The sequence below is a fragment of the Pelophylax lessonae genome, assembly GCF_965119305.1.
Source record: "Pelophylax lessonae genome assembly, chromosome: 10".
In the NCBI taxonomy this organism is placed as follows: Eukaryota; Metazoa; Chordata; class Amphibia; order Anura; family Ranidae; genus Pelophylax; species Pelophylax lessonae.
The window spans coordinates 21,518,148-21,531,937 of record NC_138777.1 but is presented as its reverse complement, the minus strand read 5'-3'; the positions used below and the strand labels follow the sequence as shown (position 1 = coordinate 21,531,937).

Sequence of the window (13,790 nt, the reverse complement as noted above, 5' to 3'; positions counted from 1 at the left end):
GTCGGCGTGCTTTGAAAGCTCGCAATACAATCTAGTTAGCCATTAAGTTGTATCGCTCCAAATCCAAACCTACTTAAATAGCTAACACATTATAACACTCTGCTACTGTCACATGCTGAGACCTTCTCCCCTCCCATCCTGTACACTGAGCCAATTGGGTGTGTGTGTGCGTGTGACGTCAGTCGGTGGGGGGTGGGGAGATCTGTCATGAGACTGGTATTTCCCTGTTCTAAACCCAGAACATGAAATCTATAGCTCAAGAAACAACGTTTGCTAACTCCTTCAAAACTTTTTTTTTTTTTTTCTGGAGCAAAACATTATTTTTTTTTTTTTAACTTAGTCCAAACTTTTCCCACTATGGAGAAGCTGTGCGGGCTGTTATTTGGAGTGTCGGTGTTATTGGTGAGTCACATACATCATGTAATAATAATGGAAATTAGTAATTCTGTGTACAGTGGGCTTGGATCTCAAACGGCAGAATAGCAATCCTTAGTTTCCAAAAAGTGACAGTTATTTTCAGCCGAATCCAATGGGATCGAAAGGTCCTAGTCACATGACACAACGAAGATCCTGGTGATATAGGTTTGGAGTCTGGTGTCTGGATCTGTTCCACAGCCAGGGGCATGGGCAATGGTGCGCGGACCAGGGAAGCTGTGTGCCCATGTTTGTACATTTACATGGGATGGGGGATAAAGTGACTTCTAAAAACTAGGAGATTTACTAAAACTGGAGCTCTCCGAATCTGGTGCAGCTGTGCATGGTAGCCAATCAGCTTTAAACTTCAGCTTGTTCGATGAAGCTTTGACAATAAAACCTGGAAGCTGATTGGTTGCTATGCAGAGCCAGATTTTTCACTCTCCATTTTTAGTAAATTCCCCCCTCTACCTAAAATTAGAGAAATTGTGGTTTTTGTGACTCACCCGAAAAGAGATTGTTTTGGAAAAAGTGATCTGCAGTCACGTGATGCCCCAGAAAGATTTCTGATTGCAGAATTTAAGCTGGCCATACTGTAAAATCTCCTTTAAAAGGATAAACCTAAACAATCCATTCAATAAGTATCAAAGCATGTGGACTTTTGTGATACAGAGTTAATGGTAGATCTACAGGAGATTGCACAATCCGATTGTATAGTGTATGGCCAGCCTTAGAGGGGAGGAAATGGCAGGTTCGGTCTTTTCTGATTAGGAATGCTCCTGTATCAGATTCCTCCTCCCCATCATCTCACCGTCACATGACTGTCGCAGGAACTTTGCACAGGGTGGGGATGTCGTGTTTCACCTATATGGAGAGCATTGAACAAAATTTATATGGGGTACTAAATTTGCCTGGCTGGCTTTGAAAGGAAGAATGTCAGTTGATCGGAAGGATAGAGGATGCAAAAAGGAATTAAGCATAGCCTTTGGATTGCTGGTACTTGTAGTTCCACAGCTGAACTGATCATTGCGCTGATGTTTCAAAAGTCTTGCTATGTTTGTACTGGCTGTACTACCACAAATGACTGTGCGGTGTAACCAATATTGTGATGTGGATACAAACTGGTAACTGTGGTGTTGATTTACTAAAACTGGAGAGTGTAAAATCTGGTGCAGCTCTGCATGGTAGCCAATCAGCTTCCAGGTTTTATTGTCAAAGATTAATTGAGCAAGCTGAAGTTAGAAGCTGTTTTTTTTTTAATCATAATTTATTTCATGACTGTTACAATGTTGCGTTTGTTGTTTCCTCTTTTGGCTAACAAGTTTACTAAATTATAAATTAAATATAATAATATGTATTATTTAGCTATATTGTGTGGGGAGAGAGAGAGGGGGGAGAGGGAGAGAGGGAGAGAGAGAGAGAGGGGGGGGGAGAGGGAGAGAGAGGGGGGGAGAGAGAGGGAGAGGGGGGAGGGAGAGAGAGGGGGGGGAGAGAGAGAGGGGGGAGAGGGAGAGAGAGAGGGGGGAGAGAGAGTGAGAGAGAGAGGGGGGAGAGAGAGTGAGAGAGAGAGAGGGGGGAGAGAGAGGGAGAGAGGGAGAGAAGGGGAGATAGAGAGAGGGGGGGAGTAGAGAGAGAGAGAAAGGGGGGGAGGGGGAGAGAGGGGGGGAGGAGAGAGGGGGAAGAAATAGAGGGGGAGATAGAGGGGGGAAGAGAGGGAGGGGAGAGGGGGGAAGAGAGGGAGGGAAGAGGGAGGGAGGGAGGGAGGGAGGGAGGGAGAGAGAGGGGGGAGGGGGGGAGAGAGAGGGGGAGAGGGAGAGAGAGAGGGAGGGGGAGAGAGAGAGGGAGGGGGAGAGAGAGAGAGAGGGGGGAAAGGGGAGAGAGGAGGAGGGGGAAGGGAGAGGGGAGAAAGAGAGAGGGGGGAGAGAGAGGGAGAGAGGGAGAGAAGGGGAGATAGAGAGAGGGGGGGAGTAGAGAGAGAGAGAGAAAGGGGGGGAGGGGGAGAGAGGGGGGGAGGAGAGAGGGGGAAGAAATAGAGGGGGAGATAGAGGGGGGAAGAGAGGGAGGGGAGAGGGGGGAAGAGAGGGAGGGAAGAGGGAGGGAGGGAGGGAGGGAGGGAGAGAGAGGGGGAGGGGGGAGAGAGAGGGGGAGAGGGAGAGAGAGAGGGAGGGGGAGAGAGAGAGAGAGGGGGAAAAGGGGAGAGAGGAGGAGGGGGAAGGGAGAGGGGAGAAAGAGAGAAGGGGGAGAGAGAGGGGGGAGAGGGAGGGAGGGAGGGGGAGAAAGAGGGGAGAGAGGGGGAGAGGGAGAGGGGAAGGGAAAGAGAGAGGGGGAGAGTGTTGTAGAGAGAGGTAGAGAGAGAGAAGGGGGAGAGAGAGGGGGTGGGGGGAGAGAAAGGGAAAGAGAGAGAGAGGGGGGAAGGAAAAAGAGAGAGAGGAAGAGAATACAAGAAAGAGAGAGAAGGAAAGAAAAAGAGAGAGAGAAGGAAAGAAAGGGAGATTACCAGAGAGAGAAATAAAGATGTCTTCTGGTCTCATTTGCATACATGGGCTCTCCTCCAGCACAGAAGGGGTGTGAGCACACAGCGCACACACACGGCTCCGTTCACGTGATATTGCACGCCTTTTCCGCAGCACATGAAATTGTTCTGTGTTCCGGCACTCATGGAGCAGTGCCATTCATTACTAAAGGCAACTTAAATGCGCCAGCCAACGCACGTATGCTAAATCACACTGAAACTTGTTGCCATGCATTGTAGTGCAATGCAATTTAAAAACAAAATAAAATAAAAGATGCATGCACTTCTTTTAAAATGAACAGCCTGCTCTAAATGCAAAGCGCCAAAACCCGCACACAACGTTGGCATGTGCATGGGCGTAAGCAGACCCTTAGGGGGAAATTTACCAACATTGGTGCACCCAGAATCCTGTGCAGCTGTGTGTGATAACCAATCATCTTCTAACTTGTTCAATTTAGCGTTGGTTCATACTGAGGGCGGGTTTGAAATCGAGTTCAGCTGAAATCGCACAATTTCAAACCGGCATTTTCAGTCCGTCTTTCGGGGTGATTTGACAGACACGGGTTTCTGCACAGATGTCTATTGAAATCGCCCCCCGAAGTCGCCAAAAGTAGTGCAGAAACTACTTTTGGGAATCGGCGCAGCGCCGCAAAGTCAAACCGATTTGGATGGTGCCAATGCCGGCAATAGGCACAGATTTGACATGTGATTTGACGTGTGAATGTGGGCTTAAGGCTCGTACACACTTTAAGAAAATCGGGCAAACATTTTTATCCGTGGAACGATCGTACAATTTTCTCATAGTATGTACACAACTTTTCGACAGCCAATTCCGACCTTCCAAAAGAAAATTTCTGAAGGGACAAACTCCAAAAACGTTCCCAACTTGGAACAGAATGAACGTTTTTTGATTAATGTGTACAGTTTTTGTACGATTTTCGCACAAGAAAGAAAAAAAAAGACTTGACAATAAAACTTATAAGCTGATTGGTTACCATGCACAGCTGCACCAGATTCTGTGTGCACCAGTTTTAGTAAATCTCCCCCTTGGAGTCTACTGACAGGTTCACTTTAACCACTTCCTTACCGCTGGACGTCATATGACAGATATCATCTTTTGCATCCGGTGATTCCCTGCACCATAAGAATAACCATAGCGGCGGTTCAGCCGCTTGATCGTTCTTACAGGCAGTGGGAGGGGACATCCCTCCCCCTCCCGTCGCCCTCCGGTGCTTCTACCGGCTCGCCTGTGTGATTGGCCGGCCGGAGCAGGAATCTGCCAGTGGCTGAAGTACACCATAGAGACTGCCAAGGACCAGATGGTCCCCGGCAGTCTCTATGACTTTCGGAGGCCCAGACGCGACGTTATGGCGTCACGCCCGGCCTGGCAGTTCTCAATACTGCCGTGATCTCGGCTGCATAGCCAAGATTGTTTTTTTTCTAGCCTATAGGAGAGATCTGAAGTCTTATTGACCCCAGATCTCTCCATAAAGAGGACCTGTCATTCACTATTCCTATTTCAAGGGATGTTTACATTCCTTGTAATAGGAATAAAAGTGATAAAAAAAAAAAATGAAAGGGAAAGTGTAAAAATAAAAAAATTTAAATAAAATAAACAATAAAAAAAAAAAAAAGTGCCCCCTGTCCCAACGTGCTCGCACCCAGAAGCGAACACATGCGTACATCGTGGCCATATATGTAAATGGCGTTCAACCCATACATGTGCTGCCAACGTTAGAGTGAGACTAACAATTCTAGCCCAAGACCTTCTCTGTAAAGCCCCGTACACACGTAGCGATTGTCGGCCGTAAATATTCTGCCGACGACCGATCGGCCGATCGGCCGATTGTAGGCTTGTTACTATGATGCTTCCGACAGCCGACAGCGCATTTTCGGCCGAACAGAATCTGTCGTGCAGGCATTAAAATTTTTGTTGGCTAACACCAGAACGGCCGATTGTTCGCCAGTCAGTACAGATTTCGGCCGACAGACAGCAGATTTGCAAGACTGGGCATGCTCAGAAAATAAAAAAGACAAGGAAAGTTAACCATCACATGACATCACTTCTGCAGTCGGCTGTTGTTGGCCGACAAAATTCGTGTGCAGTCTTTTGCAGTTTTCAACAGACACGACAGCCCTGGACAAAAGACGGCCGATCGTTCGGCCGACGATCAGTACGTGTGTACGGGGCTTTACTCTAAACTGGTAACTTGTAAACATTTTTAAAGCATTGCCTATGGAGATTTTTAAGTACCGTAGTTTGGCGTCATTCCATGACAGTGCACAATTTTATAGTGTGACATGTTAGGTATTTATTTACTTGCTGTAACATCATCTTTCACATTATACAAAAATAAATAAATAAAAAATGGGCTAACTTTAGTGTTTTTTTTTTTTTTAATTCATGAAAATGTTTTTTTTCCACAAAAAAAGCGCGTTTAAAAAATTTCTGTGCAAATACTGTGTAACATATAGTTGCAATGACCGCCGTTTTATTCCCTAGGGTCTCTGCTAAAAAAAAAAAAATAATAATTATATATATATATATATATATATATATATATATATATATATTTGGGGGTTCTGAGTAATTTCCTAGCAAAAAAATGATGATTTTTACATGTAGGAGCGGAGTGCCAGAAATGGCCCGGTATGGAAGTGGTTAAATATTTTAAGTAATGATCTTACTTGAAGGATGATCGGGCCGCTTAAAATAAAATAAAATCGCCTGTCCTTGTACTATGCAAATATACTGTATTTTATTTTCTATAGATCAGTGTCTGATCTGCGGTGCCAATATGGCTGCCCGGTTCAATGAATTACATCATCTGCAGGTTGGGCTTCTTAGCAATCGTTTTGCTGCCTCCTTCTGTCCAATCAGCGCCTTCCAGCAATATGTGCCCATAGTGACCCCGCCTTCTGTAGAGACGTAGACGGGGTGCTGGACTGGCTTGCTTGCAGCTATTTATTGTTGATTGCACGTACTTTTTCTTTATCTGGTTTTGCTTCTATCTTTTCAAACATTCCTGTTCTATTGAAATGAGGTTGTCTGTGGCTTGTTAACCTCTTTAGCCTCGGAAGGTTTTACCCCCTTAACCACTTTACCACCGCCCACAGTAATATTACTGCGGCAGAGTGGCTCGTTATCGTCTGACGACGTAGTACTACGTCGTCAGACACTCCCCCTTCTGGGCGGCGCTTGCGCGCCGCCGGAGGCTCGCTCCCGCTGTTTTCAGTCACAGCGGGAGTCGGGCCAGGGGAGGAGCAGCGGCGATCGCCGCCGCTCTTCCCCCGATCGTCGGGGATCTAGTGTGGAGATCCGCCCGCCTGTGTAAACACAAGCGGGCGGATCTCCATAGTGACAGGGAGTGACAGATCGGACTGTTCAGCATAGCTGGACATCCGATCTGTCCATGACTCACTCAGTCCCCTCCCCCCCCCACACGTCAGTAAGCACCAGGCATACATTAACCCCTCCCTCTCCAATAAAATGAACCCCTTCCCTGCCAGTGTCATTTTTACAGTAACAGTGCATATATATAGCACTGATTACTGCAGTAATGTCACTGGTACCCCCAAAAGTGTCAAAAATGTCAGTCAAGGGTCCGATCTGTCCGCCGCAATGTCGCAGTCCCGCAAAAAAAATCGCAGATCGCCGCCATTACGCGTTAAAAAAAAAAAACACCAAAAATGACAGAAATCTTTCCCTTTGTTAGTAAACGCAATAACTTTTGCGCAAACCAATCAAAATACGCTTATTGTGATTTTTTTTTACCAAACATAGGTAGCAGAAAACAAATTGGCCAAAAAATTTAAAAAAAATTGGTTTTTACATTTTTTTGGGGGGGAATTTCATATAAAAAAATGTTAAAAATATTGCTATTTTTTTCAAAATAAACGCTTTTTTTTTTGTTTATAGCACAAAAAGTAAAAATCGCACAGGTGATCAAATACCACCAAAAGAAAGCTCTGTTTGTGGGAAAAAAAGGACGTAAATTTCGTTTGGGTACGGTGTCGCACGACCGCGCAATTGTCAGTTAAAGTCGCACAGCGCCGAATCGCAAAAAGTGGCCTGGACGGAAGACAGCAAAATCCTCCGGTGGTAAAGTGGTTAATGACCAGGCCATTTTTTGCGATTCGGCACTGCGTTACTTCAACAGACAATTGCGCGGTCGTGCGACGCTGTACCCAAATACAATTATTGTCCTTTTTTTCCCACAAATAGAGCTTTCTTTTGGTGGTACTTGATCACCTGGCGATTTTTAGGTATTGCGCTATAAACAAAAAAAAAAAAAAAGCGACAATTCTGAAAAAAATATAACATTCCCCCAAAAAAATAAATAATGTAAAAATCTAATTTTTTTATCATCTTGGGCCAATTTGTATTCCGCTTCCGCTACATATTTTTGGTAAAAAAAATAAATCGCAATAAGAGTATTTTGATTGGTTTGCTCAAAAGTTATCGCGTCTACTAACTAGAGGAAAGATTTATGTCATTTTTATTTATTTCTTTTTTTTTACTAGTAATGGCGGCGATCTTCGATTTTTAGCAGGACTGCGACATTGCGGCGGACAGATCGGACCCCTAACTGACATTGTTGACACTTTTGGGGGGGACCAGGGACATTACTACAGTAATCAGTGCTAAAAAATATGCACTGTTACTGTACTAATGACACTGGCAGGAAAGGGGTTAATTCAGGGGCAATCAAATGGTTAAGTGTGAGCCTAGGGGTTGTTTTCTAACTGTGAGGGGGTTGGTCTTGTGGAATCAACACAGAGACCTGTGACCCTAAATAGGAGGAACACAGGAGCTCTGTGTGCCTGCCGGCAATCGCAGGACACAGGGAGCGATCACGGTGCCAATCGGCAATCGCAGGACACAGGGAGCGATCACGGGTGCCCAGCGGCAATCGCAGGACACAGGGAGCGATCACGCGTGCCCAGCGGCAATTGCAGGACACAGGGAGCGATCACGGGTGCCCAGCGGCAATCGCAGGACACAGGGAGCGATCACGCGTGCCCAGCGGCAATTGCAGGACACAGGGAGCGATCACGGGTGCCCAGCGGCAATCGCAGGACACAGAGAGCGATCGCGGTGCCAAGCGGCAATCGCTGGACACAGGGAGAGATCACTGTGCCAAGCGGCAATCGCAGGCCACAGGGAGCGATCACGGGTGCCCAGCGGCAATCGCGGTTGCCGGCCCCAAGGATCGGCTTCCCCGCTGCTTAATGGGGGATGAGCGCACCCCTGGCAGCGCGTGCACACCCATGAGCGCTCCTGCACCCAGCCGAGCCAGCCTACCGCAGTATATCAGCAGCGGGCAGCCGGCAAGTTAAAGTGGATCTCCACCCAAAAGGGGATGCTCTGCTTATCTGCCTCCTCCTCCCCTCCAGTGCCACATTTGGCACCTTTCAAGGGTGAGGGGGAAGCAGGTACCCCCCCCCCACCAAAAAAAAAAATAGAAAATTGATGCATATAATTTGCATGCTTACCCTCAATGTATACATTTCCCCTCCTCCCAGAACAAATCCTCCTCCCTGCTGATATTGCCCCTCCCAGCAAAAATTCACCTGCTGGCTTGTATACAATTTTTGATACATTTTTCGGCATTTTGACAAGGCACCACTGAAGAGACCTCAAGGCAACCCAGGATGCCCTGGCACCCTATATGAAAAAGGCTACGCTAGTGTATATAAATCTGCCAGTACATCGAACCCCCCCAAGACTGACAATACTGCTGTCTTAAAGTGGTAGCATACTCCGCTTTTTTTTTTTTTTTTTTAAGCCTATAATAAGTCTTACCTGTAGGTAAAATGAATATCTCCTAAACCTGCACGGTTTAGGAGATATTCACCCTGCATGCACCCGCTGACACCATCTTGCCGGACCTTCAGAGCTCCTTGCCGGAAAGTGAACTCCCGCGTGTATGCCGAAACCAGAGGAGACACCAAGGGAACATGTCAGCTCCCTCAGCGGTGTCCGGGCGACCGTGTGGGGCTTCGTTCTAAGGTAAGTATTTCATAATGTGCTAGTATGCGATGCGATTGTTTATAGTGCAAAAAAAACCCCCAGTGGTGATCAAACGCCACCAAAAGAAAGCCATGCAATTGTCAGTTAAAGTAAGGCAGTGCCAAAAAGCAAAAAATGGCCCAGTCATAAAAGGGGGTAAATCTTCTAGAGGTTAAGAGTACATTTGTATTTGATTTGACTTGTATTTGATGCTGTTGTCTGTAAAATGTACCCTGGGATGTAGGCACCCAAAAGCCCTGAAGCTTGTAGGCAACCAAAAGCTTGTAGGTAGGTGCCTTCAAGAGGGTTAGCATGTCTTCCTGTGTAGTTCTTGTTTTTCCTGCCTGTGCTTGTGCCCTCATGTTAACCGAGCCAGCTAGGTGCATGGTACAATATCTTGATGTTGCACTGCGTTCTCAGGTTAACCTGTAAACTGGAGGTAACCAGGCTTTTTCCTGCCATTTTCGGCAAGGTTACTGCCCCCTACCGGTCAACCAACTTAAAAAGGGGCTGCCTCCAAGCCCCTAGTGTGTGCCTCCTTAAAGAGGAAGTAAACCCTCCTCTGCAACTTGTACCTATAGGTACTGTAAATATCTCCTAAACATGTACCGTTTAGGAGATATTTACCTTACATGCAGCCAGTGACATCACTGGCGCATGCGCTCTGAAGGAACGGCCGCTGGTGCCGTTCCTTCAGAGCTCCGTGCCGTGACGTCACCGCAGCTCCGGCCAATCAGATGGCCGGATGCCGCGATCCCGGAAGACGGGCGACTGGACATGTCGCCCGTCATACAGGTAAGCGGACGGCACGCAGGGGGCTCGTTCTAAGGTAAGTATTTCATAATGAGCTAGTATGCGATGCATACTAGCTTATTATGTGTTTCTCTTGCAGGTTGCAAAAAGAAAAAAAAAACATTTTTTTGCGGTTTACAACTTTAAATGACTGCCAAATGTAGCCTGTTACTCTGTTGGAGCGATCCCCCCATTTGGGGGGTAGGGGGGCCACCCCAAAGTGGTGGAATGCCAAGGGCCGGTTGCAAGTGTGACCTTTGCGATCCTGGAAGTTCACCCACTGGTGTCAGTAGTTTTTATTTTTTGGTATTTTAATTGTATTATTTTTTATCATTTTACTTTATTTTTTTACAATGTCACTGACTATGACTCTGTCCATTCAAAAAAGGAAGGAGCTGGTAAATTACATATTTTCTGCCCCTTCCTGGTTCTCTATTGTGACACATCCCCTGCAGCAGCCGGCAAGAGAAGGAAGGGAGCACAGTGGGGGGGGGGGGGGGGGGGACCAATGGAGCACACAGGGGCCTGGAGCAGAACACAAGTGAACTGGATAGAAGGAGTGGCGGGGGCAGCATACAGAGGAACCAATCTCCTCCATTTTCCTCCTGCAGCTACAGGAGGAAAAAGGAGGACAGTGATTTCTCTACATGCTGCCCCCGCCGCCCCTCCTATCCAGGTGTACAGGGGAGCCGCACAGGCCCCCTGAAGCATGGGGCCCGGTTGCAATTGCAACCCCTGCAACCCCTGTAGTTTCGCCCCTGGCCTTAATATAAGAAGTGCATTACTGATTGAATCACCAGCTTCAAATAAAGAAAAAAAAAATAACGTAAAAAAAAAAGAAAACAAATGCAGCCACCATATCTATGAATTGGTAAGCTGCACTATTTTAAATTTGTGTTTGTGGGTTTAATACCCCTTTATTTCCTAAAAAGGGGGTGGAGTTATAATTATTGAAATGCATTGGCTTTGTAAGCCTGATATTTAAATACCAGAAATGACTTCTGGGCACTTTGTGTATCAGGAATGATGTAAGTAATGTTTTTTTCACTAGATGACTTTTCAGAGCTGACCACAATGAATACTTTCCACCGTCACCTCCGCCCTGAACTCCAACCACATGTCATAAAAAAAAAAAAAAAAACTGTTGTTCGACGACGGACAATAACCGCATGCCTACAGAGCTGCTCCCAGGTGACATACAGACCGCGTTCCAGAAACGTGACTCTTGGTGATGTACTTATCTGGATCCTGCTTATCTGAGTACACGGAAATGTGTTCATGGATTATGTAATGATACAATGTAACAATTCATACTTCTAAATTAAAGTGTTTCTTGAGGCCCATTTCATACGTCTTCCATTCTGATCAGCAGGAGATCTGTGAACGGATTCCTGCTGAATAGATGTCACTTTTGCCCATTCAGTTTTTTCTTTCCTCCAGCTTGTGACTGCAGGCAAATGGACCCATGTTAGTCTATGGGCAGGCAGATATAAACCGACGGGCATCCATTTTCACCCTTTTTACTTGAATCCATCATGTTTAAATAAACAGAAACTGAGAAAATAGGTAGGTACAGTATGTACGGCTGGTGGTGGCATAAAGCCACATCCCCAGAATAAGAGGCAGAAAAAGCAAAAAAGAGAAGTCCCATGGGGATTTTTGGAGGGCTTAGCCAACCAATGAGTAAAGAAGTATTAGTGCCGGTTTACACTAGGTCGCTCCGACTTAGGGGGCGACCTGTGAAGTCGCGTGCAGCGCGACTTCGGCGTGACTTGCACGGACTTCATAAAATGAATGTCAATGCAAGTCGCCTCCAGGTCGCCCCGAAGTAGTACAGGACCCTTTTTCTAAGTCGCGGTCATTGAGTAGTTACGGGACCGGTTCTAATAGGAGCGAAACAAGTCGCTCCTATTAGAACCGGTCCCGTAACTACTCAATGACCGCGACGGTGCACGACTTGCCAGGCTGGCCAAGTCGCCTGACAAGTCGTATTAGTGTGAACCGGCACTTAGAGAAAGTAATAAACGGTAAAACATCAATGATTTATTAAAAAATATAAACATGGATAAAAGTCAATGCAGGTGACACCCAAGAAAGATCACATGGTATCAAAGACAAATTGTATAAATGACACAATACCAAATATTACAGGTTCTGCTCATGGTCTATGGCAGTGGTTCTCAACCAGGGTTCTGTGGATCCCTAGGGTTCCTCCAGGGTTGCTAGGGGTTCCTTGAGCAATGAGCAATTTCTGCCTCTCAGATAAGTTCCCCCTGACACCATTGATCTTTTTAGCTATCTGGAAGGAGGTAATTCTTCCCAATGTCCACCAGTGTAAGGAGCATTCATCCCACTGACCACCACACTAATGTATCAGGAGTTGTAGATATAGTCATTTTTAGCAGGGGTTCCCTGAGACCTGAAACATTATTTCAAGGGTTTCTCTGTGTTGAAAAGGTTGAGAAAGGCTCGTCTAAAGCATGGGTGTCCAACCTTTTGGCTTCTCCGGGCCACATTGAGTGTAGAGAAATTTTCTCGGGCCGCATATAAAATATATACTATAGTTATGGTATATAAGTAATAAAACGCCGCCGTGCCCTTCCCGCGCTAACGCCACCCCCCCCCCCCAGCACTAATTTAACACAACTAGAGGATGATCCCTTCCGAGACAGCCTTTGCCTACAGTTAGTTGGAAGCTGCTGTGGCCGTGCCCCAACCTGACTTCCTTCCTCCCCAGCAAAAAAAATAAAAAAATTGTCAGGGGACAGTGGGCCGCATTGGCTCCGGTTCTGGGCCACATGCGGCCCCCGGGCCACAGGTTTGACATGCCTGCTCTAAAGCATATAGTCAGTCTCCCGCAGAAGGAAAACTGGCTATTTGCGCAGCATGTAGACATCCCAACATGTTTCAAAACCTAAACTGATTTCTTCCTCAGGGGAAAGTCAGAGCATAAACATATTTTATCTATAAGATACAATATATATTATAAATTAGCATTACATTCAACAAGAAAAAGGTACAGACTGAATATTGAAGAAAACATACAATCTAAGGTCCCTAATTCACATTCATGCATACACGTACTAGGACCAGTTTAGACAGGAGCCATATAACCTCCCAGCATGTCTGTGAAGTGTGGGAGGAATTGTGGGAGGAAACCCACGCAGGAACAGAGAGAACATGCAAACTCCAGGCAGGTTGTGCCGTGGTTAGGATTCTAACCGGCGACCCTAGTGCTTATTGAGGTCTATTGGAACAATCCTTCGTACTCAGGGCCTCTGATGGGGGGGACCACCAGTCCTCCTGTAGGCGGCCTGGACACACAGGAGGGCCCCAAGAGCACAGGGAATCGGTGCGGTTGGGCGGAAGGTCAATTACAGAAGGAAGCCCTGTGCAGCTCCTGCAGCAGCTAAAAGCCAGTTTATCCCCCTCCTGCCAGCTTTCAGCTGCTGTAGGGAAAGACACAGACACACGGCATCATTCCTGTGATTGCTTCTCTGACTCCTATCCCCCTCCCTGTTCTGCCTGATTCTGATCCCCCCCCCCTCAAGTGCCCCCCCCCCCCCAGTTTATCCCCCTCCTGCCAGCTTTCACCTGCTGCAGGGAGAGACACAGACACATGGCATCATTCCTGTAATTGCTTCTCTGACTCCTATCTCCCTCCCTGTTCTGCCTGCTTCTGATCCCCCCCCCCCAAGTGCCCCCCGTAGCACTGCAGGCTTCCCTGTCCTGTAAAAAAAATAGCAAATTGTAAGATAAAAAAAAAATTGTCAAATAAAATAATTTTAAACTTTTTTAACATTTAAAAAAAAGGTTACAAAATTTTTTAAAAAAGGCTATGTTTGTGTTCGCTAATAATGATTTTAGTGTATTTTCAGTGAAAATATTGTCTTGATATTTTCGGTGGTGGGGGGCGGGGGGGAGCCCTGCCAGGTAGGCTGTACGGGGCCCCTGTGATTTCTAACAGCAGCCCTGTCCATACTACACGTCCTAGTGACACAACAGAAAGTGAGGTGAAATCTCTGAAATGGAGACACAGGCAGTATTGAAAATCTCAAT

General features: G+C 46.5%; 1 protein-coding gene across 1 annotated transcript in view; it reads left to right on the top strand.

Moving 5' to 3' along the window:
• Nucleotides 1-357: 357 nt before the first annotated feature.
• The window catches only part of LOC309565582 (uncharacterized protein), a gene marked incomplete at both ends in the record, with an annotated part of 129,887 nt that continues 116,454 nt past the window's right edge, over nucleotides 358-13,790 (top strand). The window contains one exon of the mRNA XM_082270536.1: nucleotides 358-402. Within this exon, the coding sequence (XP_082126662.1) occupies nucleotides 358-402 (45 nt within the window). The remainder of the gene's footprint in view (nucleotides 403-13,790) is intronic.